The 26,642-nt window shown below is 48.9% G+C and overlaps 1 protein-coding gene and 1 long non-coding RNA gene across 3 annotated transcripts in view; one reads left to right on the forward strand and one right to left on the reverse strand.

Moving 5' to 3' along the window:
- Window positions 1–26,362, reverse strand: LOC122679897. Of its 2 annotated transcripts, none has more exons than XR_006336570.1 (3): window positions 25,931–26,362; window positions 1,579–1,764; window positions 1–1,460 (listed from the first exon to the last, which is right to left on the reverse strand). It is a non-coding gene; the product is annotated as an uncharacterized LOC122679897 (long non-coding RNA). The 2 variants fall into 2 exon arrangements; XR_006336571.1 differs by lacking the exon at window positions 25,931–26,362 and adding an exon at window positions 21,220–21,921.
- The window catches only part of CCND2 (cyclin D2), a 28,391-nt gene continuing 26,405 nt past the window's right edge, over window positions 24,657–26,642 (forward strand). The window contains exon 1 of the mRNA XM_043880717.1: window positions 24,657–25,164. Coding sequence (XP_043736652.1) covers window positions 24,970–25,164 — 195 coding nt within the window. The 5' untranslated portion in view covers window positions 24,657–24,969. The remainder of the gene's footprint in view (window positions 25,165–26,642) is intronic.

Below are 26,642 nucleotides of genomic sequence, written 5' to 3' on the forward strand. Positions count from 1 at the left end.
GAGGCTCAAATTTTAATGAAATGGAGGTGATTACAAGGCTTTGTTGTCATCAAGAAACAGGTAGTCTCCGCTTGACCACTAATTGGATCCTGAAGCATCTCCAGGCCTTGGTTACCTCTACAGGAGGCAAATGACACCCGTCTATTCCATCTGACAGGAAGGTCAGGGTCAGAGAAACTTAGGAAATGTAAAGGCATAGGTAACTGTGATCTATCATCATGACAAAGTATCTTTATTAAGGGCTTCCCAGGTGGCGCTAGTGGTAAAGAACCTGCCTGCCAATGCAGGAGATATAAGAGATGTTGGTTTGATCCCTAGGATGGGGAGATCCCCTGGAGGAGGGCATAGCAACCCACTCCAGTATTCTTGCCTGGAGAATCCCACGAACAGAGGAACCTGGCAGGCTACAGTCTACAGGGTTGCACAGAGTCAGACATGACTAAAGCAACTTAGGACATAGTGCACGTCTTTATTATGTAATTTATTTCCTCTCATTCAACAACCTCATGCAAGAACTTTGAATGAGTACTGGGACCCAAATTTCCACTGCACCCTTATTCTAACAGATCAATTGCTCAAGAGCGACAGGCAAACAGTGGGGGAAAATTGGATATTGAGTCACTTTTCATTTTCTTAGTTATAATCATCGTATTGCAGATATGTAGGTACAAACACATGGGAGAGTTCTTCCATGGGTGCACGCGGAGTGTTTACAGATGATATCGCATGATGTTTGGATTCGCTTTAAAAATCTTCATTGCAGGAGTGGAATCTGGAGCTGGGTATAGATAAAAGAAGGTTGGCCATATGTTAATAATTGTAGGAGCTGGGTGAGGGCACATGGGAGTTATTTATATTGTATTCTCTACCTTTATGTCTGAAAACTTTCCATAAAAACAATACCAAAAAAAAAAAATCCAGAAGGGTATTAATGATTAAGCATCCATGAGGGCAGCTGAGGACCATGTAGAGAGTTCTAACCAGGACAGTCAGGTAGCTGGGATGCAAAGAAGGTGCCCAGTTTTGGGAGGAGGCTGGAAACTGGACGGCCTGCAGCGGACAAAGCTTTGTGCTGCCACCATCCCTTCATATCTCCAGGTTGCTGTGGCATTTCTCCGGTAAACGGGGGCGATGAGACTGAAATGCTCCTTTCAGCTTGAACATGATATGATCTTCGAGGATTTCAAAATCAGTTACACTTCACCAGGTTCTCTGAATGGAACACAGAAATCTCACTTTCAAGTGAACGAAGTCATTTACAATGTATCCAAAATGCTCTCAATTTAAAGAATCACCTGGGGAAATTGTCTGGGTCAGTATAACAAATATTTTGGTGAAGGTGTCCCTTCTGCTTCAATTTCTTCCTGGCTTTTCCATCTGTTTGTTAAGGTCCATTGACCAACACCTACAGAGTCTGGAGAAGTTCTTCCAAACTCCATTTCTAAGAGCTTAAGGATAATCTGGAAAAAAAAAAAAAATCCTTTAGGTTTCAAATCTCATTAGAAAAAAAAAAAAAAAAACACTCAAAGCCAGGCGTCTGCTTTCCTAGCTTAACCACCACGGAGGAACAAATATTACCTTCTTGGTGAGCTTGGCGAGAGGTTTCTTCTGGTTTCAGGTCACCACCGAGCATCAGGTCTGACTGCCCCGGACTGGAGATTGTAGGCAGAGTGGGTAGAGATCAAGTCCAGTCTGCCGGGCATCTTCTGAAAGGTGAATGTTCAACATCAATCCTCATAGGAGCCAGCTTCATCATATATCCTCCTACAAGCGGAGGACAGCAGAGCAGCTAACACAATGTTCTGGTTTGGCTGAGTCTATCAACCAATTGATGTGGGCTGTCTTCCCATTTTTCTCTGCCACGATGGACTGCATTCATTCGCTGTACGTGTGACCCCAAATATATGGGCTTTATCCCCACGCCAACCAACTCTCCTGACGCCAACTGGGGGTCCGACAAGTCAATTTGGTTCTGACAGTGACCACAGGGTCTTAGCATAGACCCTGAGGTGACGAGCTCAGCCAACAAGACTTGCCCAGCTCAGATGGGGTGCCACCTGGACTCCTGACCAACAGGCCATAAATTCAGGGGTTCCCACAGCCTCCTCTTGGGGTTTGATCATTCCTAGAGCAGCTCACAGAGCTCTGGAACAATTTACACACTATTACTGGTTTATTAATGAACAATTCCGGGCTTCCCAGGTGGCGCTAGTGGTAAAAAACCCAACTGCCAGTGCAGGAGATTTAAGAGACTTGGGTTTGATCCCTGAGTGGGGAAGATCTCCTGGAGGAGGGCATGGCAACCCACTCCAGAATTCCTACCTGGAGAACCCCACGGACAGAGGAGCTGTGGTGTTGCAAAGAGTCGGACACCCCCAGAGCGACTTAGCACGCACATAAAGGATATTATAAAGGATCCAAACAGACAACCAGATGAAGACGTACAGAGGGTGTGGTCTGGAAGCGTCCCAAGCATGGAACCTTCTGTCCCCATGGAGCTGGGTTGCATTGCCTTCCCAGGCGTGGTTGGTTAAGTCATCAGCCATGGGTGATGAACTCAATCTCCAGCCTCCTCCCCATCAGGAGGAGGAGGGATGGGACCCAAAGTTCCAACCCTCTAACCTTGGTCTCTTTCGTGACTAGCCCCATCCTGAAACTCTCTAGGGACCGTCCCCCCACCTCCGAGAGTGGCCTCATGAGAACAGAAGACACTCCTATCGCTCGGGAAACTCCAAGGAAGTAAGGAAGTGGGAACTGGGGACAAAGACCAAATATATATATATATATATTTACTGTGTCACAATTAACCTGAAGACTTGGAATGAAACGCCTGGAAATCTCACTTCTCCCAAGGAGTACCTGGTTTTTGTCCAGCAAGGACTCACTACTATTTTGTCCTTTCAAAAGCACCTGAATTCAGGAATTTCTTGGTGGTTCAGTGGTTAGGACTCCAGGTTATACTGCTAAGAGCACAAATCACACAGCATGGCCAAAAAAAAAGCACCCGAACTCACAGATCACTGGAAAAGCAGACTAGAAGAGCCTTTGAACAATCAGTAAGCCAATATTTCTTGAGCAACTACTCTGTAGGGACATTTGCTAAGGGCTACAGGAGGTACAAACGAACAAGAACGTCCTTGACAATGTCTTATTGAGAACAAGACGGAGACAAATCCCAGACTCTGACGCCTGCCCGGGGTTTCAACACCGTGGTCCATCCAGTACCACTTGGGTCCTTAGCTGCCGAGGACCGGGGCCTCCAGTCCCTACTGTGTGATGCAGCAATAATAGTAACACAGACTTATAGGGTTGTTGGGAGGATTAAATCAGCTAATCCCTGGAAACAGTGCCTGGTACATGCCAAGTGTTCTGTAAGTGTCTTGTGAACACCTGAGAGGTGCATTAATGCAAGAAGCTGCTATGGCCAGGACACATCGCACCAGCAAGACCTCCAATGCCCAAGGCCAGATGGACGCTAGGGAGGGTATGTTTGCCATAAGAATGGGGTTACTGGGGAGACAGGTCCCTGGACTGACTGGGCTGGCTTCCAGAGTGTCTGAGGCTTTTATCACCCAGTCTGAACCCCAGCCCTCTGGGGACTCCTGCCCTCAAGGAGTGTGGACTGGCCTGGACCTCAGAGAACCCAGGCTTTGTATCCTCAGAACAGAACTGTGAATTCTATGTGTGCGGGCGCTGGTCAGTCAGGAAGGGCTTCTTGGAGGAGGTGGCGGTGGAACCAAGGCTTTAAAGAATGGTGGGATTTCAGAAGGTTAGGGGCAGAGACAGTGAAGAGGCCAGCTTTGCGGTGGCCTATCTCCTCTGTCTAGAGACCCCTTCACTGGGCGAGGTCCTACGGCCACCCTTTGTCACGGTCAGGCATTGTACCCCGTCGGGGATGGTTCTCTTTCTCCCTGAAATCCCACTGCTGCTGCCCAAACAGAAACCTACTTTTTCTTGCCTGGCTCTCGGGAGAGCTGCTTCCTACATCCCCTCGCCCACAGAACAGCCCTTCTCAGATTTGAAGGCTGAGGTCATGCCAGCCCACCCCCGCCGGCCTTCTCGTCTCCCAAGGACCATGTTCGTCTGGTCCCCTCGAAGCCACACTTGGCGCTCAGCCCAGCTCGGGGGTGCCAACCCGCCAGTGGGCTCTGAGGCCTTCTCTGGCCCAACCCCAGGCTTGTGGCTGCTGTCTCATCACCCTCCCCTCCGCCCTCACCATCTCTGGAGCTGCAGAAATGTGGCTGTCCCTGGCACCCCGTCCCAGCTCAGCTCAGAGACTCTATTCTCAGAACCCTGGCATCCTACCCCGGACCCTCCCTCGCAGGAGATTTCCAGGGAGAAACAAAACCCAAATGGAGGAACGTTTTCCTATTGCATCACAAGACGTCAGCAGTGAAACACACACCCCGCCACTCACCAGCAGGGTGAGCCTGGGTGAGTGACATGCATGTTCCGAGCCTCAGTTTCCCCATCTGTTAAAAGGGGATAACAGTGCCCCTACACGGTGTTGTTGTGAGAGCTGGAGGAGTTACTATAAAAGAAGTATTGAACGGTGCCTTGTGCAGAGTGAGGGCCCTGTTAGTGTAGGGTCTGGTTGGGATGGTGGTTAAGAGGGTGGGAGACTGCATCAGGCGTCCCAGAGACATCATTTAACCTCTCTGAGCCCCAGTTTCTTCATCTTCTTACAGTAAGAATAATCATAGCACCTACTTCCCTAAAGTGTTGGACGACCATAGGAGATGCTGCCTGCTAATTGGTCTGTGTTAGTGAGGTAGCACCGTAATTGACATGTAGTAAGTCACATTAAAGCCTATAGCATTAAAAAACAAAAAAAAAGAACCTTTTTCCTTTAGTGTTTCTCATATGGACCATTTCTAAAGTTTTTGTTGACCGTGTCACAATATTGCTTCTGACTTATGTCTTGGTTTTTTGGCCCCGAGGCATGTGGGATCTTAGCCTCCCGACCAGGGATCAAACTCGCACCCCTGCATTGGATGGTGAAGTCTTTTTTTTTTTTTTTTTGGATGGTGAAGTCTTAACCACTGGACTGCCAGGGAAGTCCCAAGAAGAAGAATCTTAAAGGAAGAAAAAAAGAAAGGCTGATCAAGTCTGGATAGAAGAGTGATGACCAAACTCAAGAGAGATATAAAATGTCTGCAACTCACCCCTCACCCCAGAAGTGGCCCCCGTCCAGGGCACCCCTTGCCAGGCTGAACCAGAGGTCCCGAAATAGACCAGGATTCAATGAACAGCATATTTAAGCATGCCTGCTTGCCCCCCAGGAAACCAGGGGAGGAAAAAGAATCCCTTGAAGGATTTTTCTCCACCCGACAAACAGACAGACCTATTCCATTGGAGAGGGCGGATGCCATGGGTGCCACAGATTGGGTGGACTTGAGTGCCAGGGTCAGGAGCTTGGGCTTTTGAAAGACTGGTTCAAGTCCACAATTCTGCCAGTTACTGGTTATGGAATTTAGGTAAATTTCTTACTCCTTCCTAGCCTCAGTTTCCTCCTTCCTAAAGTGGGGATTGTGCAAAGTACAATCCCTGGTGGCTCAGAAGGTAAAGAATCTGCCTGCAATGCAGGAGACCAGGGTTCGATCCCTGGATAGGGAAGATCCCGCGGAGAAGGGAATGGCAACCCACTCCAGTAATTTTGCCTGGAGAATTTGATGGACAGAAGAACCTGGGAGGGAACAGTCCATGGTGTTGCAAAGAGTTGAACACAACACACACACACACACACACACACACACACTCCTTCACCACTGAGCACATGCTCAGTCATTCAGTTGTATCTCTTTGTGACCACATGGACTGTAGCCTGCCAGGCTCCTCTGTCCATGGAATTTTCCAGGCAAGAATACTGGAGTGGGTTGTCATTTCCTCCCCCATGGGACCTTTCCAACCCAGGGATCGAACCTGTCTCTTGTGTCTCCTGCATTGCAGGCAGACTCTTTACCAACCACGGAGTAAGGAGAAGTAAACGAATTATTTGTTAAATGCCCAACACACTGGTAGATGTAAGCGCTGAATGAATTTGGGTCATTATTATCCATTCTGGATTTCTCAAACTCCTGAAGAGGCAAGGGCATTCCAGGCAGGCAGTATTTTGAGGGAATATCTGCTGTCTTCTTAATTGTTCTGGTTGGGGATCAGGAGAAGCAGGATGGGGCCATGACCTGAGCCCCGGAATGCTTCTGCCTCATGCCAGCACCACTGACGTGTGTGTCCATCCTGCGTCGGGGTCATGGTCCCCCTCTGGCTGCAATTGTCAATCCCGTCACCATCAACACCGCTCCTTCTGCAGAGATGTGAACACGCTGGCATTGTTTCCTCTGGCCAGTGGCTTCTCTCTGCCCTGTGATTGGTACCCCCGAGATTCCACTGCGGTCCAGGCATGCCAGCTATGTCAGCGTGACTCCAGCTGTGTGCGTCTGACATCCACATGGCCCCGTAGAAGGCAGGCTGCAGCGAAAGGTTATTTGGAATGCTGCTGAATGTTTGATGGCTGTCGGGTTATCTTTTTGGGGTTAGGCCATTAAAGTCGCATCTCGTGTTTTACGGAACAAAAAGAGATAAACTACCTGTTGAAATTCATGGAGCACGGAGGGAATTTTTAAGGATACAGACCCAGCAGCAGCTGAAAGTTGGTGGGTTTTTTTTCCCCTAAAACTTTGCAGTTTGTCTTCCACATGGCGATTTCACTTGAATTCAAAGCAGAGACACAGAGGGAAGCAGAGAGGCGTCACAGTAACAGACTCAGGAAACCTTGGTGCTCGGGGTCACTTATAAAGAACGTTGACCCATCTGTCTGGCTCCCATCACCCCATCAGAGAGCTGTCTGCTCTGTCCTTACTCTTTCTGCCCCACCTGCAGCATGCATCGTAAAGAAAAATCATTTTCCAGACAAATCAAAATGCCTCCTGGGTGTCTCTTAGTCACCCCCCCACCCCCGGCAACAGCCTTCCATCCCCGTGCTGTTCAGAGGTGGCCTGTGCTCAATGCTCTGGCCACAACAGCCAGTTCTTGGCCCTCTGAGAAACGGGACGCTTCGTCACTTTAGATCTGGGGCTGTGTCTCCTTTGCTCAAAGCATACTCCCCCTCCATCTTCACCCTCATCATCCAACCAAATAAGAGGCCAACCAAATGACAGGCACATTGCCAGGCCACGATAGGAAGATGGGCAGTCCAAGCATCAGAGCCTTCCCATCCTCCGCAACTGCACTCAAATGCCACCTCCTCCACGCAGCCTTCTCGGCTGTCCACTCAAGAGAGCCCCTCAGTCTCCTTCCTGTGCTCCTGTAACACTGAGGGGATTCCTATCTCTCTTGCTCTTATATTAAGGGGAAAGCCATGTGTGAATACATTTGCTCTCTATAGACTGTGAGGTTGCTGAAGATAGGGACCTCAAGGTGTTCATTTTCTATCTTGGACTACTTCTGAGGTTGCAGCATTAAGGTCTCAAGACTTTTCTCCTCCCATGGACACTTAAATGCACAAAGAAACAAAGTACAATGATGGCACATCATTTATAAAAGCAAAAAAAAAAGTGATGGGAGAGGCTGCCCACAGGTCCATTAATTATAGGAAGTGGTTAAATTATGATACATTCTAACTGTGAATGCAAGAGACCCGGGTTTGATCCCTGGGTTGAGAAGATCTTCCTGCAGAAGAGAATGGCAACCCATTCCAGTACTCTTGCCTGGAAAATCCCTTGGACAGAGGAGCCTGGAGGGCTACAGTCCATGGTGTTGCAAACAGTTGGGCGTGACTGAGCGACTATTAAAAAACCTTCTGCACTTACAATGAATGAAGCAGATCTATATCAACTGTTCACTGAAAAAAATAAAGCTGCGGGACAGTATGTTTGGCATGATCCTAGTTAGGGTTTTCACAATTCCAATGCTCGGAAAAAGAAAAATGAGAAGTAAAGATCTCTCTGCTCTGATTGGGAAGGTGTTGGATGATCTTAAAATGTTGGGAAAATGAGATAGCATTTAAAAATGAATTATACATACCTAAATATTTATTTGAAGTGGATGTACCTTTATTTACTAATCTTTTTTAAGTTTTTAGTGGCTTTGCTTGTTGTTGCTTCATTTTGTTTTTTACTTTTTGGGTGTGCCACATGGCACATGGGATCTTCCTCAACCAGGGAGCAAGCCCATGTCCCTGCATTGGAAGCATGGAGTCTTAACCACTGGACCACCAGGGAAGTGTCTATTTACTAATCTCTTGATGTCAATCCAATGCCGAATTTTTAGCAGGGGTCCAATGATGGAGCTTTCCATCATCTCTCCTGGTAAGCCACACCCATAAAGCACCGACTGTGACTGCTAGTTTCATTTTCTGTAATGTAGAGGGAGAACTAAGAGACAAGGATGCAGTCATTTGGGTGCAGGTCCCTAAATCACGGTATGTAGAAGCTTTGTGTCCAACACAAGTTGAATAAACTCTGTAAGCCTCTGTTTCTCATCTGTAACAACAGGACATGGTAATAGTAACCATTGGTAACCGAGAAAAAACAAAAAAAGATGATTCTCTGTTCAATGTCTTGTTCTCTCAATAAGATTTAGCTGATCAATGAGGCATTTTACTTTCCTATTATCCTAGTACAGTAAGACGATGAAGAACCAGCAGGGGACCAGCCTACCTGGGTCTCTGGCCGTCTGTCTTCTCTCTCTGCCTTGAAGATACTCAAAGTCTAGAGATACCCAGGGGCGGTGAGGATTGTGGCATGAAGCACAGATGATGTGTGACAGAACTGTGCTAGGGGGTGCGGCAACAAAGAGCTGACCAAGTCAGTCTCTGCTCCAGAGGACATCTCAGTCTAATAACAAAACATTGGATATACATGGGAAGGTAATAATAATGAGGATGAGATTGTTAGCATAACTGACTCGGTGGACATGAGTGTCCGGGAGACAGTGGAGGACAGAGGAGCCTGGTGTGGTGCAGTCCGTGGGACCACAAAGAGTCGGACATGACTTAGCGACTCAACAACAACAAATAAGAATGGATTAGGATATTTTCAGTTGCAAATGATAAAATAAACCTCAGAGAGTAGCTGAAATACCGAATTTTGTAATTGACTCAAGCAATGGAAAATTCCAAGGTTGGAAGGACTTCAGGAGATGCTTGATCAGATTTCTAGCTCTATCTCTCTTTGGTTTTTCTCAGTTCTGCCCTGCTCCCTGTGACAGTTTTGTTCTCAGGCTGGCTTCCTGCTAGTTTAAAAAAAAAAAAAAAAATGACTCTAGCAATTCTAGACCTCACATCTGAGACCATGTTGTCAAACTGCAGTCCCACAGGTTGCGCTGGCCTAGTCAAGTTCACATACCCAAGGCCAACTCAATCTCTCTGGCAAGGACGGGATTATGTCAATCGGCTTGGGCCAATCAGGGATTACCCCTAGATGGGGTGATGGAATTGATTCACATTTATCTTTACAACAACCCTAAGAGGTAAGTACTAGTAGCCTCTCTAGTTTATAGTGGCAGAAACCCAGCCCAGAGAGGCTAAGTAATTTTCTCAAGGTTGCACAGCTAAGAAGCAGTAGTGCCAGGATTCCTACTTTGGCTTTCTGACTCCAGGCCCCACATTCATAACCACTAAGCCCTAGAGTCTCCCAAGACACAAGCCCCAGGGTGGGGCCTGATGGGCACTGCGGACAACACTGATTGGGTAAACTGAGATGAATGACTGCTGGCTAGGCTCAGTTGGTGGAGAAGGCAGGGCTTGAACTAGGTCTGCAGCAAGGGCGGGAAAATCAGAACCAGTCAACTTTCAGAGATAAGAATCATGTTATACCAGGAGTAACAGAGGCAGTGCGGTCAGACAGCTGCTGCCTGCCATCTATATACAAGCTGAATGAACTTTTAAAAATTATTTGACTCCTCTGAAGATCCCCTGGAGAAAGGAATGGCAACCCGCTCCAGTATTCTTGCCTGGAGAATCCCACGGGCAGAGGAGCCTGGTGGATACAGTCCATGAGGTTGCACAGAGTCGGAGGTGACTGAGAGACTAACATTTTGCTCTTGACTCTCTGAGCCTACAGGTGAATCAAAGACCCATGGGGAGAAGCTCAAGAGAGAAGAAGGACGTCCTTGGTGATCCAGCGGTTAAGAATCTGCCTGCCAATGCAAGGGACACGGTTTGATCCCTGGTTTGGGAAGATTCCACACGCTGCGAGGCAGCTAAGGCCATGCGCCACAGCTACTGAAGCCCACGTGCCCTAGAGACCGCTCCGCAACAGGAGAAACCACAGCAGAAGACCACGCACACAGCCAGAGTAGCCCCTGCTCAGCACACTAGAGAAAGCCCACACACAGCAACGAAGACCCAGTACAGCCAAAAATAAATACATAAATAAATTTAAAAAAAAAAGAAGAAGAAAACAAAGAATACAGTCCTGGAAACCCAGAAAGGAACCAGTAAGAGTCCAGCCAAATCGTAAAATGGAAAGTCTCTTGGGAGGGCAAAGTACGATGTCACAACTCATGGGCTTGCTGTAGAGACAAGTCTAAAGCAATTATTCTATAGCAACTCCACCGGGGCCAGCTAGGAAATAGGAAAGAGAAAGTGTTAGCTGCTCAGTTTTGTCCAACTCTTTCAGATCCCATGGACTATAGCCCACCAGGCTCCTCTCCATGGCATCTCCCAGGCAAGAATACTGGAGTGGGTAGCCATTTCCTTCTCCAGGGGATCTTCCCAATCCAGGCTTTGAACCAAGGTCTCCTGCATTGCAGGCAGATTCTTTACAGTCTGAGCCATCAGGAAAGCAGGGGATAGGAAGGAAGGGGATAAAGATGAACCCTCAGGAGCTATAAGAATATTCTAATAGATAGCTCCTTACAGTCACACAATTCCGGACCTTGATGGGACAACAGACAACATTTGGTACAATCCGATTATCTTATAGCTGAGGAAGAAACACATCAGAACGCATGGTGAGGCTTGCAGGCAAACTGCTTAACGCAGTGCCTGGTAAACAGTAGGTGCTCAATAGATCTTAACAGTATTTCTCATCATTTTTTGAAGTGACTTATCTGCGGTATCAGAAATCGGTCAGTGACCCAAAAAGATGAGAATCCACATCTCTTAATGCCCAATGCAGTGCCTTCCCTTACGCTTAGCTTTTTTCTTCTATGGCAAATTCAAGACGAAGGATGCCAGGTATCGCTAAAAGAGCGGGGTTAGTTTCTTTCACCCAAAGCCAGCAACCCTCCTTAGTACCCAAAGTGGGGGTAAGCTATCACAGAAAGAAAATGTAGGAACAAGCACCAGACAAGGAGTTTGGAAACCAAGATTATGGATGTTGATCTGCCCTTAATCAGCTCAGTGATCTAGCCAGTTGAACCCCAGTTCACTCATCTATCAAATTAGAGATTTAGGGAAAACGTAAACTAAGTTTCCTTTCAACTCTGAAATTTTAGGGAAGTAGGTTCTGATGTTCACATTGCAATGGATTGCTTTGTAAAAGAACATTAATTGAGTTCTAGGGGAAAATGGTATAAGGCAAAGGTCACACAAAAATTGAAAGGGAGAAAAGACACGAGAGTTGGCTTTAGATATCTGGAGAACTCTCTAGTCACACAGGGGTTAGATGTACACTGTGAGGCTCCAGAGGCAGAAATAAGCACCCAGAGGAAAAGCAACAGGGACAGACTCCTGCTCGATACAAAACGAGATTACGTTCATATATTTGCGGGCTCATTTATTAGGGCCACGTAATGTGTGTAATTATTAAATCTTCCCGATGAATTAACCATTTTATCAACTGTTCTTTTTGTCTCTAGTAGCAGCTTTTGTCTTAAAGTCTATTTTGTCTGGTGTTGGCATAGCCACGTTAGCTCTCTTTTGGTTAGTGTTTGCATGATACATATTTTTTCATCTTTTTGCTTTAAGTTTATGTCTTTTAATCTAAAGTGTGTCTCTTGCAGATGGCATAGAGTTGGATCATGTTTTCTTTTATTCTGCCAACCACTTCCTTTGACTGAACTGTTTAGCTCATTTATACTTAATGTAATTACTAAGGTAGAATGGACATCTGTCATTTTGTTATTTGCTTTCTGTAGGTATTATGTCTTTTTTGTTCTTCTGTTTTCCATTGATAGACTCTTTTGTCTTGAGTAGTATTATTAAGGGTGACACTTAAATTCTCCTGTTTCATTTCCTTTAAAAAAAAATTTTTTTTTTCTTGGTAGATGTCCTGGGGACTACAATTAAAACAATGCGTTAATACCAACTTAATTTCAATAGTTTGCAAAAAATTTACTCCGTTACAACACTGTTCCCTCTCACTCTTTTGTGCTATTATTGTCATGCACATTACATCTTAAAGCATTATAAGCCTATCAACAAATGCCTTGAACCAATGTCTCTTAGCTTTACCAAGAGACCCAGTGTGTGTTGAGGGGAGAGTCTGGCTTCAGCAAATGGTAGACAGTTTTTGGCTCTTAACTATCACTTTCTGTTTGCACAGAGGCTCAAGGTCGGCTGGTGGTGAGTAATTAGGGCTTGCTCAAGTCTCGCCTATGTATGTGAAAAGCCATGCACAAGCGGTGCGACTTTCTAGATTCCCAAGAATATGTCAGAACTGTTCAAAGCCCATATGGACAGCACATTTTCCAGCGTTTCCTTTTACTTTTCTCAGTCAGCCTCTTGTTAGCTCCAATGGGTATCACCACCTCAGGTAGTTGAAATGTTAAACAATTACTGATGATTGTTTTGGGCAAACACCCTGGGGATAAGCTTGTTCAGAGAGCAAGCTCTGAGTCAGGTCAGATGATGACAAGCCCTGAGAAAGAAGCTGTTCCAGAAAACTGATAGATAAGTCAAATAGTGACATTTCTCTACCCTTAAAAGAGCAGATAAGTTTGCAAGGGCGACAGGACAAAAGGAAAGCCTACTTAGATAGGCAAAAGTAACAGGCAGTGGTGGTCTGGTGAAAAAGCAAGGCACCTAGCCCAAAAGTTAAAAGTAGGGAAAATCATTATAACAGAAATGAACAGTAAGAAGTATCTAAAACCATTCAGAAAACAGAACCTATCTGTGAGTCACAATAAAATACTCAGAGAAGAAATAAGCAGAATGGGTAAATTGTAATGATATAGTTTAAATGAAAAGAAGCCATTAAACGAAAAGTTAATCCAAAGACTTAACTTCTTTAATTTCAGAAGTGAAGTATGCTATTTTAGTCCTAGACTACCGCCAACGGGCTGTGAGATTATAGATACTAAGTGAGATGCTGTCCCTTAGTTTTCTAAGGAAGAATTGGACTGTGTTTCCTAAATTTTAATAATTTGCATACAACTTTCCAAATTTTTAAAAACCGTATCTATGTTATCACTGCTTCAACTTAATTAATTTTTTAAAAAATGGATCCTTTTTTAAAACTTAAATACCAACTATAGTATTTGTGTAACTATGAGTTTGATACATTGCGTGTTTTTTCTGCTGCTCATTAAAATAAACATCAAAGCATTAAAACACAAAATGCTCCTCCATGTACCAACTACCTCACTTTGGTAAACAGTGGATTTTATATGTAAGCATCTCTCATTGTGTAAATGTGTTCTCCTTTGTCCCTTGCACAAGTTGGGAGATTATGAAGGTTGGAGGATTATCTCTGAGTTCATGTCTCTCTGAGGATGAAGTAACAGGATGTTTAGAATTGACTTGTTTGAGATTAAACCATGCTGGCAGAAGCCACTGAGTAACTGACCCATAGTGGTGTAAACAGTGGGTAGAGACACCCCACTATATTATGGGGACTAGACCTCACCTCTCATAACCCCAAGTCTAGTGCTTTCTCCAGGACACCATACACCATGTTTAAAAAAATTACAGGGGACTTCCCTGGCTGTCCAGTGGTTGAGACTCTGCGATTCCACTGCAGGGGGCGTGAGTTTGATCCCTGGTTGGGGAACTAGGATCCTGCATGCTCTGTGGCAGTTAACCAAATTAATTAGTGAATTAAAAAATAAATCTTAAAATGATATAGAACCGCCCAGAAACTCTCCCAAATGTAGCTGCTTATTGCTGTTGCTGCTCAGTTGCTAAGTCATGTCCGACTCTTTGCGACCCTGTGGGCTGCAGCATCCAGGCTTCCCTGTCCTTCACTGTCTCCTGGAGTTTGTTCACACTCACGTCCACTGAGTCAGTGATGCTTTCTAGACATCTCATCCTCTGCTGCCCTCTTCTCCTTCTGCCTTCAATCTTAGCCAGCTTCAGGACTAATTTCTCCTTCTCAGCAGCTAGGCTTTTTTTTCAAAGACTTTTGTTGCTGTTGTTGTGGACCATGTCAATTAAGACCAGGTCTTAATTGAGTTATTACAGTATTGTTTCTGTTTTGTTTTTTTTGACTCAAGGCACGTGGAATCTTAGCTCCCCAACCAGGGATTGAACCTGTACTCCTGCACTGAAAGACAAAGTCTCAATCACTGGACTGCCAGGGGAAGTTTCCCAGGAGCCACACTTTTAAGAAGGAAATAGTCTACAAACACATAATTTTATATGGTAAATAATTTACATTAAGTGGATTTTGCTCAACGAATGACATTTCTCACATGTTCAAAGCAATGAAAAGTGGGACAGAGCAGAAAGCTCCCCTTGCTTACTCTTAGCTGTTAGGACGCAAGGAGGAATGTCCAGTCTAAAGACTGCAATGCTGGAAATCCAAGGAGTCACTTGATGCCCTGGGAGTTCCATGGAGTTCGGAATAAGCCTTGCTGAAAAGAGGCCCACAAGGCTCTGAGCCGTCACTTAGTCAGGCTACTTAAAGAAGGGTCTGTGAGTGAGCATCCAGTTGAAACACTATGTCCACATATGCTGTGATGGGGCTGTGTTTGGGATGCGGAGGTAAGCACTAGGTGAATTTAAGTTTTGTGCTGGAATTTTCATAAGCACCAGAACGCTCCTATATTCCATATATTTTTACATTCCGTGAAGTTTAAAGGCTACCATCTTCTGTTGACTTGGGACAATGAAAGTAGTCTTTTCATCAGCTGACAACACTTAGCAAATGCTCACCTATGTAACATACTGAATTTAAAAGCTTTCAAGGGACTTCCCTGGACTTCCCAGTGGCTAAGACTGCACTCCCAGTGCTAAGGGTCCTGGGTTCAATCCCTGTTCAGGGAACTAGATCCCACATGCTGAAACTAAGAGTTCTCATGCTGAAACTAAGAGTTCTTGTGCTGCAACAAAGACCCAGCACAGCCAAATAAATAGAAACAAATATTTCTTTAAGAAATAGAAAGGAAATAAAAGATTTCAATCTATGAGGACTTAATATCTCCCAGATACCTAGGGAGTGAGAATACATCCACACAAATTCACAATTTAAGATTTTTTTATGTTAAACATAAAATACATAAAAGACGCTATTAGATATAATTCCTATTTTGATGACAATGATGATAAAGCCACAGGAACTTGAGAAATTTAGGGCTGAAAGGGAACTTTATGATCCTTTACTCCAGCTAGCTAATTTTGTAGATGAGAAAGGAACATCAGAAATGGAAGCACTTAAGCTATCCCCACGTCACACGGCTGGAACCAGAAGATGAGAATTCTGACTTCTAGGCTGGTGCCATCTCACCAACATGGTGCCAAGGACAAGATGTTTCCTTTATGTATTTTAGGAGACATCTGAGCTCACAATAAGACATCTACACTCTGCTCTCTCAACATCTGGATGAATCAGGATGAGTATTAATAAATGATCCACTTTTGACCTCAACTTCCCTAACCAAAGGAGTGAAACGCTAATCAATACTCTGATGCAGGGAAGGCTCATTCAGACGAGAAACAGATGGTCTGGGAAAAACAGCTACTCCAAGAAAGGACTGCTTGTAGACTGATGTACCAAGAAAGGAGTCTGGGTACTTTAAAAGGACTGACCAAACCCCAGACATGGAACCCATATAACCAACCAACAAGTTCCAATAAATCATTATCAAATTAAGAACACAGTTCAAGAATAACTTAAGAAAAATAATTTAAAAACACTATGCAGTCCAAGGAATAACTACTTGTGTAGACTGAATTTTAAAGAAAAGATAAATCTCCATGCCCCTGCCTTAAGGTGGGTGGCATAAGGTGGGTAAGACACAGCATCTCATTCTATGCCTTCTGTTCTAGGTTTTATTACTTTCCTAAAGCGTTCACGTATGGGATGTTAATTCTTTCCCAGGTTTGATCCCTAGACAGTGGGCTTGTTAAGGACAGGGACTATATTATCCAATACTTTTTCCTCCCTGCCAGTCTTACAAAACATTCATTTAGTGTCCAGTCTTCATACCCACCACATCCCTGACTTCTAGCACATTGTTTGACACCTGGTAAGGACTCAGTTTGTATCAAATAAATGAAACAATAAAACACAAAAGCCAAAGGCAATTTCCTAAGCACAGAAACCTCTGCATATCTGACTCCTTCATTAAAACCACTTAAATTCTACCTTACAAATCTGAAGCGTGCCCTCCGACATGCTCTGGTGTACTTCTGCACAGACCTGCGATGTTATCAGTTTAACACATATGTGATCGCTCAGCATGAATAACCTTGATGAATACTATATAGAATTTCAACTGCAGACTCCCTGACACAGAAGGCATATTCTATGACTGGCCAAAATGTCATGAGGGTCCATCGACCGTTCCCCTGTTTCTAAGCAAGACTGCATCTAATCTACAGCAGAGAGCCAGGTTTCTTAAATCTGAAAGAGCTCCACTGGGTGAAACATACAGGCAGCCGAAGTCAAGTCTTAAGTGTCTAAATGGAGGGTCAGACCTTGGTTTCTCAAGGTAAAGTATGGTTTTCATCCCAAGTGTAGCAGATTTCACTGGAGTTCGATTACCGACTTACTTAAATCATTTGCTAGATGACATAAAATTGCTGGTAATCACACTACAAAGAGTAATTATCTGAACTCTCCTTATACAAAGGCAAGTAAATTGAAGCCCTAGTCTATATTCTGTTAGGGAAATTTATAATTAGGCATGCCATTTTATTTAAGAAAGAGAGATACATAACAAGAATATATGTTCAGAAATAGGGGGTAAAAAATAAAAGGCTATTCACCAGTTTATTGAAATTGTACAAAAGGGAGTTCATGGACTGCTATGTGAAACAACTAAATTTCTTGAGTTTAATAGATTTTAGGAAGACCCCACACACACAATGGCCTGCCCACATGTGATGCGTGATCTAGACTCCCTCTCCCTCAAAATATTTCTTTAAAATAATATTTCATTATCCTGAAATAATTGGTGCCTGTGAGATGCCAGATGTAAGACATTTCATCTGAAACCTTGTGTAAACCCATACCATTCACTTTAGAACATCTTCCTTGACACCAGGAAAGACTTTAGGTCCTGAGTTTGCATTTGCCTAAGGGACTGCCTGGCTGCTCTCAAAAATGGAAACATATGTGGGCACGATGAAGGAAAGGATTTGTAAATTAAGCAAAGGATTTTTCCTGTTCATTTTTAATCCTGTGCCTTTCCCCCACCTCTCTTAAGCAACATGACTACTAAATTTTGGTGACTTTTTATTTTCAAAAGCACAAAATCTAGTGCTTTTGCTGTTATTTCCCAGTGAAAAACCCTAATTTGGGGATCCATTTCTTTATAACATGCTCACAATTTTTAAAGAAAAATAAAGTGCAGGCTCACACACATTCACTGGAAGAGAAAGAGACAGGTGGATTATTACTATTTATTATGATTATTATCATCATCATTATTAAATAGGGCTTGAAAGAACATACCTCTGTATGTCACAAAGAAAAAATTATTTGGTTTATAGCTGATGGAATCACAATGGAAGTGTGATTGGAGAGGGCTAACAGCAGAAATAAATCAGGACTTTCTGTTCTAATTTCACCTTCCACACAAACCCGTGTCCTCTGAATTTGTGCTTTTCAGAGTTGTTTATATAATGCATAGGCACAGACTTTGTTTCAAGTTCATATGAGAGCAAATGCCCTTACTTAAGTAGGAGTGTAAATCCATCCTAGCTGGGATTGTCCAGCATACTTCTGCAAACTGCTTGCTTTCAAGTCAATCCCAAAATAGAAAGAACATCTCTCTCCAGAGGTGCACATTTTGAAGATTATAAAACTTAAAACATGCTCTATTCCACATTTCAAATTAAAAATGCCAACAAAAGACCACCAAGAAAATAATTTTTGAAAAATATTCCATCTGCCTCCTGAATTTTGCCACCAGGGAAAAAAAAACCCCAAACAAGAACAACAATAAAACCTAAAACCTCAACAAGAAAACTATGTCTTCGGTTTATATTAATTAGGTTTTTTTTAAGTTTGCAGAATGTGAATTCAGGGTGTTGTACAGCTATGCTATAAAGTAGACTAACAAATGCTGACAATCCTTGTGTTTAAAAATTGAAAAATAAAATATGAAATAAGGACTATTTGTTAGAAATATTTTATATTGCTTCAATTTGGTTGTAGCTAATACACAGCCAAATAAAGCCACAAAATCGAAAGAATATTCAATCATACTAGAAAAGTGAACATTTTCAAGGCAAATGAACGTTTGAACTTGGGCAAAACTGAAGTGTTTATAAAACAAAATAAAATGACCATTGCTCCAAGAAAATTTCTGGTAGGGGTAGTCTTGATATTTCACTAAGGATTTAAATGTACAAAATGCTTACTCTGATCTCCCAGAACTTAAATGTCTAAAGTGAAGCAGGAGTAAAAGTTAAAAGACATTTGTCTTTTTTGGTTTCTTAAACACTTCTTTGACTCCTTCCCTTTTTTTTTCTTCAATAATTTATTCTATTTTTCTACCTTTGTACATACAAACCAAGTGCCCATCAAATCAGGCACCAAAAATCAGGAACTCAAACACAGTTCACTCAGACTGACCTTCAACAGCAAGTATTGACATTTTTTTTTATTAATTTTAACTCTTTTTCTCCCACCAGAAGAAACAAAACAAAGTCTCTTGGGTCACATCAGCAACCATTAAACGAAAAAGAAAGAAATAATGAGTTAAAAATAGAGGGAATGTGTTCAAACGAAGGAAGAAGGTTCATAACCAAAGTCTGACATCTTCAAAAAGAAACAGTTCCACACTTCATATCTGATTCAAACAGAAAGCTTCTCCTTTACATTTGAAACAAATAATTCCACCTTCAATCCACATTTTCTAAGAAACCCCCAGCTTTCTACATCTGATTCCTGCAACAGTCTCTATACCTCACTGAGGTTAAAAGCTAGTTCACATTTGACTATTTTTTCCCCAAACATTCCCACAAAACTCCTTGTAAATTTCAGCAGAAACTCAGCATTGTCACCGTGGGTTTCAGGAATGGCACAGTTCAGATATCAACCCCCCCCCCCCCCCCCCCCCCCGCAAACGGAAAGATTTAAAAAGACTTTGCCCAAATGCAGGGGAAAGGAAGATACTTGGGCTCACTCTGCAACTGCTGTGTTTAGCTCTGGGAGTCTAGGAGGTTCTCCCGGAGCTCGGACACCATGGGGGTACCCAGCGGGTGGGAGGGGAGTCGCCTTAAACGTTTGACGACCGATTTGTGAACTCTTGAAAAGTATATAGTTGTAGATGGATTTGCTCCTAACCCAGTAAAGTTCGTCCCAAGCTGCTTCTATGCAGACGTCACATGTCATTTTCAGCGCATCAGCCAGTCGGTATTGAAGGAGTGGATGGGGCGGGTGAAGGGGGTGGGGGTAGCAGGGAGGAAAAGTCACGCGTGAAAAACTTCTGGTGTCAAAATATGTGCCGAACTCCCTGCCGGGGAACAGAAAGCACACCCACGTCTCCATCACTGGAGAGGCGGAGGAGAGCCGGGTGGCGGCGCGTCGCGACCAGCAATCGCGATACTCAATCTGATGTCGCCAACGAGCGCAACTGGACCGCAACCCAAAGAAATCAGCTTTTCGCGGAGCTAGCAGCAGCTCGCGGCTTCCAAACGCTGAAAATCAGCTCCCCCGGGTGGAAGATGCGGGGGCGGGGGGGGGGGAGGGTGGGGAAGGCCTGGGAGCCGGTTGCCGCTCGGCTCCGGGCGGGCGCGCACGGCGGGTCCCAGCGAGCGCGGCGGCCGGGGGCGCGCGGTAGGAGCGTCCCTCGCGAGGTGCCGGCCACGCCGCCGCCGCCGCCGCCCGCCCCCTCCCCCGCCGCTTCCTCTCTCTCTCCCAGCCCCTTCCCCCACGTGTGGGTGACGTCAAAATTCCGCGAAAAAGCCGCGTGGTGGCTCCTCCAGCGGAGGCGCGATTCCGCCGCCCAGCGGGCCCCTCCCGGGCGCCGGGGGCGGGGGAGGGCGAAGCAGTGAGCCGGCCGGTTCCCTTTCCTCCCGGAGGCCGGGCCCGCCGACGCCGCGGGCCAGACGCCCCCCGCCCCAAATCTTAGTGGAAAAGTCACTTTTTTTTTTTAAAATAAAGCGAATACATTTCCAGGGCTATTTTCGGCCGCGTGAGGCGTGTCCAGCAGCTGAATCAGACAGGAAGAGGGGGAAAGTTCGGGTCTCTTTACTTTTTATTTTTTTTCCAAGGGAGAGGAGGAAGATGTGAGGTGGGCGAATGGACGGCAAGCGTTCCAGACCCCCGTCTGTCACGTCTGCCGCCCCAGGCTACGCAGCCCGGGTTCGAGCTCGGACCCCGGCAGGGCGGCTGGAGAGCGCAGGCCCCCGCCCGACTCTGTCCCCGCAGGGTCCAGGCGCCCCGGGGCCGCCACGGGCAGGGGGCAGCCGTGCGAAGTCCCGGAAGCGCCCTCACACCTGGTGTCCCTGGGCCTGGCCGGGGCGGCGGGGTGGGGGTGGGGGGGCTCCCGACGGCTCATCCCTACCCACTCACCCTCTGCCCGCGTGCGCTCCAGTTCCTGACCTGTCGGTCTTCCTCGGGCACATTTTTCTAACTTGCTGCTACCGCCCCCCCCCTACGCTCCCACTCCAGCTGCTCCTTCTGCACCCCGTCCGGTTCCTCCCTGGTACCCCGGGCGCCCGGAGCCGGGACTCGGACCCTAGAACATCTACTTTCAAGCGACCGTCGGGTTTTCGGCTTTTACTGCCTGTCCGTCCCTAAATGGGAAAACCCCGACACAGCTCCGCTCTAGGGGGGGCTGTAAGGGGTGGGGGGAGGGCCTGAGCCCGAGCTCCCCTCCCCTCCCCCCACCCCGCCTGAGCGCCCCTCTGAGGACGCAGCTTCTCGTCGACGGCGGGATCACCTGGCTGGGCGGCGTCCGCCAGGTGAGCTGGGGCGTAAGTGTGCTCAGCGTTGCCGGTTCCTGCAGAAATGTGCCTATAAACACCCTACACCTACAGGGTTTTGTACACTTTCCAACCGAAACTCCACAACGCGAGGGGTGGTGAGCCGGCCAGGGAGGGAATAAAAGTCCAATAAAACTGACGTTCGCTAAAGGTTATCACTGATCCTTCGAAGGGTAGGAATTTTTTTCCCCCTCGAGGGATGGAAAAGGAATAAGGAAGAGCCAACATTCTCTTCCCCCCCGCCCCCAACAGTGACCAGTTTTGACTTAAAAGCCAGAGCACAAGTTTGGTTTTGGTTTTTTTTTTTCTTTCCCCTCTAAGCCTACGTCTACACTGAAAGAAAATGCGCAGGTTTGCCCAGAAGGCAACGTGCCTTTTCCCGCGTGCGAGACGGTGTGCTTTTTAACAAGCAAAATTAAGCTTTTAACACATGGTCGGAGTGGCGACCAAAAGGGAAAACTCAGTTTCCAGTCCAAGCCTCCCGGAGACATTCCTGCCAACCTCCGCACCCTCGCACGCCCCACCCCGAGCCTCGGCGCCCGAACCACTGGGGGATGGATTCGCCGCGAGGCTGCAGTTCGGATAGAGTCCGTGATCGGAAGGGGAAGTCAACGGGGAACTGGAAGGGGCGAGCCTGCCGCGCGGGGAGCGCCCGCACTGGCGGCTCTGGGTGGACGGAGAGGGCGGCGGGGAGAGGGGCACCCGCCTGCGCCCCTCCCCTTCACAACCGCCTACCCCCCGCCCCCGGCCCCGCTCCCCGCCGGAATTTCTCTGTAAAGCCAGACGGGTTTGGGGTTGGGGGGAGGGAAGGGGCGAGGGGGCCCCTCGGCTCGCTCCAGAGACTTGAGGCCCTGCCACCCAGGCTTTCTCCCCAGGGTGGGCGAGGCCCGGAGGACGACCACCCGCCTCTTCCCCGCCCCCCGCTGCCCCTCTTCAGGGGACCCCGAGCTCAGGATGCTTTCTCTGCAGGGAGGTGGAGAAAAGACCGTGCTGGGTTAGTTATCAAGTGATGTCAAGAGGCTGGGGGCCCTGGCCGGCTTCTGTCCTTGCCTGTCGGGGTAGATTTATACTTTAAAAATACCTCTCTCGCCCCCACTGCCCCCCAGCCCCCTCCACCCCCCACTCCTGCAGGCTTGCTTTGATCCGCTCAAAGGTGGCTGAGCTGAAGTTTGAGTAGGTCTTTTATGGGGTCTTAAAATGTAAGTTAACGTATTTATCCGGAGTGACTCAAGGCCTGAGTCGGGAAGTCCACGTTGACTGAAATCAATAGGTGATTGTGAGGGACCCGCTCTTTTCTGAGGAACATGCTCCTGGGCCCCGGGTGTCACCCGCCGCGCGGGGCTGTTTCATTTTGAGTTTGCAACTTGGGTTTTTCAGCGAGCTTTTTTTTCTTCCCGAAAGCTAATGGCTTCCACCGCAATTAGACATTCTCCTCGCCCGCCCCCTTCCCTCCCCTTTCTTTACGTACAGTCGATTGGATCCTAATTCCTGCGGCTATTGATAAGGTCGCGGGCGCCCCGGCCTCTCCCCAGCCCCCGCCCGCCCCATCCCCGCTCTCCCTCCGCCCTCCCTTCCTTGGCTTCCTTTTGATGTAGCGGGGAACGCGTCCTACTAAAAAAAAAAAAAAAAAAGTAATCTGCCCGGTAACAATCAGCGCGCAGTAGCAGGAGACCCAGAGCTATTGGCTATGCAAATAGAGGGAGGGGAGACGGCGCCCCAAACTCTTACTCACCCTTTTAAAGCGATAGCCCCCTCCACCCAGCCACCCACCCACCCACCCCTTCCGCCCCACCCTCGTGGAAAGGGGCTGGCCCCGGGGCCGGAGTTAATCGCTCGCACCTCTGGTTTTCTGCGCGCTCCCTGCGCTCCCTTCCACCTCCCCCTCCTTTCGGGGAACCGCTCGCCTGGTTCACCCATCCCGCAATCCCCCCCGCTCACGCTCGCCCTCCGTGCCCCGGTTCTGAGACCCTCCTTGCTCAGCGAGGGAGGTGCTGGGCTGACCTCGGGGTGTCGCGAGAGCCCCGACCCACGCGGCGCTCGCCGCACGTGCCAGCTCGGCCAGCACCCAGGACGCAGGGCCCGTTCCTTTGCCCCTTGGAATGAAATATCACAGAGGGCAGGGTGGTGGGGGGGGGGTGGTGGCGGGAGGAAGGAGGTGAGGAAACGCCCCCGGATCCCCTCCCAAAGCGGCTTTGACCAGAGGATGCGTCGGAGCACGTGTCGGAGCCGACCGCGTCTCCACCGCAGTCCAGCTCTCGGGGAGAAAGCCCTGGCTGCGATGTAGGCGTGAACCCGGAGGGTCCGCGAGGGTGCCGGCGAGGGACCCGGGGTGGGAGATCTTGGGCCTCGGAGGAAACGAAGGGGTGGTGTCGTTTGCGCTGGGGGAGAGACAGGGAGCCCAACCTACCCCCTCTCTCGTCCCCCTCCCCGCCCCCCCCCCTCCCCGGGCTATTTCCTAGAAAGCTGTATCAGTGTGGCCACGCTCGGCGCAGACACCTCGGGCGGCTTGTCAGCAGATGCAGGGCGAGGAAGCGGGTTTTTCCTGCGTGGCCGCTGGCCGCGGCGGAACCGCTGGTAGCCCTGCCCCCGGCCTGCGGCGGCTCGGGGCGCCTCCCCGCGTCTCCCAGTGGCGCCTGCGGCGCCCCAAGAACGGGAGGGTTTCTGCTCCTAGGTCACATTCTCCCACGTCGAAGAAGCGCCCCCTCCCTCCGAACACCCACCCCTTCGCCTTCTTCCTCTCCCCACACATCTCGGGGGGGGGGAGGGCGGTGGCACGGGGCGGAGATGGGGGGGTAATGTATTCGGTCCCTAGAATCGGGTTTCGGAAACCGGCTGAAAATGATCAAGAACGTACAGTTCAGGGCCATACATACCCTTTCCCTCTGGGTATGCAAAGTTAACTGTTTTCCAAAATCGCCCTCCTTCGGGCTCATATAAGGGATCTTATTTCTCAATCGTCTGAGCCCACCTCATCTTCAGCTCACCCACCCGTCATTCCTGGATCTTAAATTCGTGGGCTGGAGTGTGGCGATCATGTTTGAGGAAGCCAGAGTCGGAGGGTCGTATTTTTGGCGGGATGCACCTACAGAATGTGCTGCAATTACAGGGAATGAGTAGGGATCGGTGGGTTTTTTTTGTTTTTTGGTGGGTTCCCCTCTCCTGGGCCCCTGGCTTGGTGGAGGGAGAGGGCCTTGGAGAGCTAAGGGAGAGGGTGGGGGGCGGCGCGGGGGACCGCGTTTGAAGTTTGGTCGGGCCAGCTGCTGTTCTCCTTAATAACAAGAGGGGAAAGGAGGGAGAGACTGAAGGAGGAGGGGAGGACCGGGAGGGGAGGGAAGGGGAGGAGGAACCGGAGAGGGGGGTGAGGCGAGAGGGAGGAGAAGTAACTGCCCAGCCAGTTTGCGTCACTGCCTCGGCGAGCGGAGAGCCGAGCGAGCTGGGGAGAGCAGACAAGTTTGAAGGGGAGGGCAGAGAGAGTCAGCCGCCCCCGGGGCGCTCCTCTCCCACCGCCCATCCTATCCCTTTTCACTCTTCTTCCCCGGCTTCTCTCTCTCTGCCCTTAACTCTCTCCCCCCCCCCCCCCCAAAAAAAACCCCTTATTTAGCCAAAGGAAGGAGGTACGGGGAATCCTCTCCCCTCCCCCTCCCAAAAAACCCCCCAACTTTTCCAGTCCGGAGATCGCAGGGGCGCGAGCGCGTAGCCCGCTGGCCATGGAGCTGCTGTGCGGTGAGGTGGAGCCGGTCCGCAGGGCTGTGCCGGACGCCAACCTGCTCCACGACGACCGCGTGTTGCAGAACTTGCTGACCATCGAGGAGCGCTACCTGCCCCAGTGCTCCTACTTCAAGTGCGTGCAGAAGGACATTCAGCCCTACATGCGCAGGATGGTGGCCACCTGGATGTTGGAGGTAGGGCTGCAGGCAGGCGCTCCCTCGGCCCCCGCGCCGGGTCCCCGAACCTGGGCGAGGGCAGCCTTGGGAGCCCGCCTCCCCACTCCTGCGCCAGAGCTTACCCCCGCGCCCTCGGCGAGACGCGTGGCTTCCTCTCGGTTCCTTGCGGGGGGGGTGCAAGATTCCCGGGGGGAGGGGGAGAGCAGCGAGGTTGTCCCAGGGCGGGGGGGGGGGGTTGGGGAGCATCCCGAGCGCGTGTGCCTGCATGTGGCTGCCACCTCTTCCCACCGGCACCCACCCCCGCCGCGACCTTTTGCTAAGCCGAGGCTGCTTTCGGTGCCTTGAAGAAGAGAATAGGAGGGTGAACCCCGAAGTTAAAAAATCAGCTGCGCCCCCGCCCCCAGGCCAGGGCAAATGGGTCCCAGCCTCGGGTCCCCGCATGTGGTCGGGACTCCGCGTTGGCACTTGAGGGGGGAGGGGGAGGGCGGAGGGAGCAGAGAAACGGGGAATTCAGGAGCCCCGGAAGTCACACTGAAGAAACGTGTGTTTTCGGGGAACCCAGAAGAAGCACTTCTTTCCCCTTGCTCCGAACCCTTGCCGTGTGCCCACGTCTGCACGGCTCCGGACCTGCCGCGGTTTCGCCATGTTGCTTTGTAAACTCGGGGGTGGAGAGGCTGGACGCGTCGCCTGCTCCCCCTCGCACCCCACGACCCCGGTCCCCCCACTCCTGATGGCGCCCTCGCCCCCCCATCACCCACCCCGCCCCCTCGTGAAGGTTACTTACGGTTCGGCCTTCAGTTTCCTGGGTGCGGAGATCTGGGTGGGGTGGGAGGGGGAGGAGGTGTGTGCAGGGGGGATAGCGGGCCCCCCCCCGAAGGAAAGGCCGGAGCCCCCCGCGCCTCTCTCCGGCGGCTCCCCGTCCTCGAGCGTCCCCCAGCTCTTCGCCACTGTCCCCGGCCTCTGCCCTTGTGGGCCGCGGCCGGACACTCCCGCCGCCGCGCTCTCCCCTGCAAGTTTCCCCTCGGGATCCGAAGCCCCAGGGGTCGCGCTCCAGACCTTCCCGGCGCCCCAAACCTCCGCTGCGGGAAGCCTGGGTCCTCTGCGGGGTTTTCACGGCGAAAGGGCTTTTCTGGGATATTTCCTCGATTTTTAATTATTTTTTGAACCCGTCTCCCCTGCTCCGACTCCGGCCGCCCAGGCTGCGCGGCGCTCGCTCCCTCCGCCCTCCCCCCGCTTCCCCACCTCTCCCCACCCACCCCCCCAAATGCGGCCCCTGGGCCGCGAGGACCCCTCCCGACAATTTTTTCAATTGTCGGGAATGATAGAGCAGGGTCTGGGGATCCGAATGAGACCAAGAACGAGACCCCCGGAGCCTCCAGAATATTTTTATTGATTTTTTGAAAAGATGACGAAATCCAAAAAAGAGAGTGAGTGAGTGCGAGCGCCCGGAGTAGTGAGCGGCCCACGGGGCCCGCGGGGCCGGCGCTGTTGCGCCC

This window comes from Cervus elaphus, chromosome 22 (assembly GCF_910594005.1).
Source record: "Cervus elaphus chromosome 22, mCerEla1.1, whole genome shotgun sequence".
Taxonomy (NCBI): Eukaryota; Metazoa; Chordata; class Mammalia; order Artiodactyla; family Cervidae; genus Cervus; species Cervus elaphus.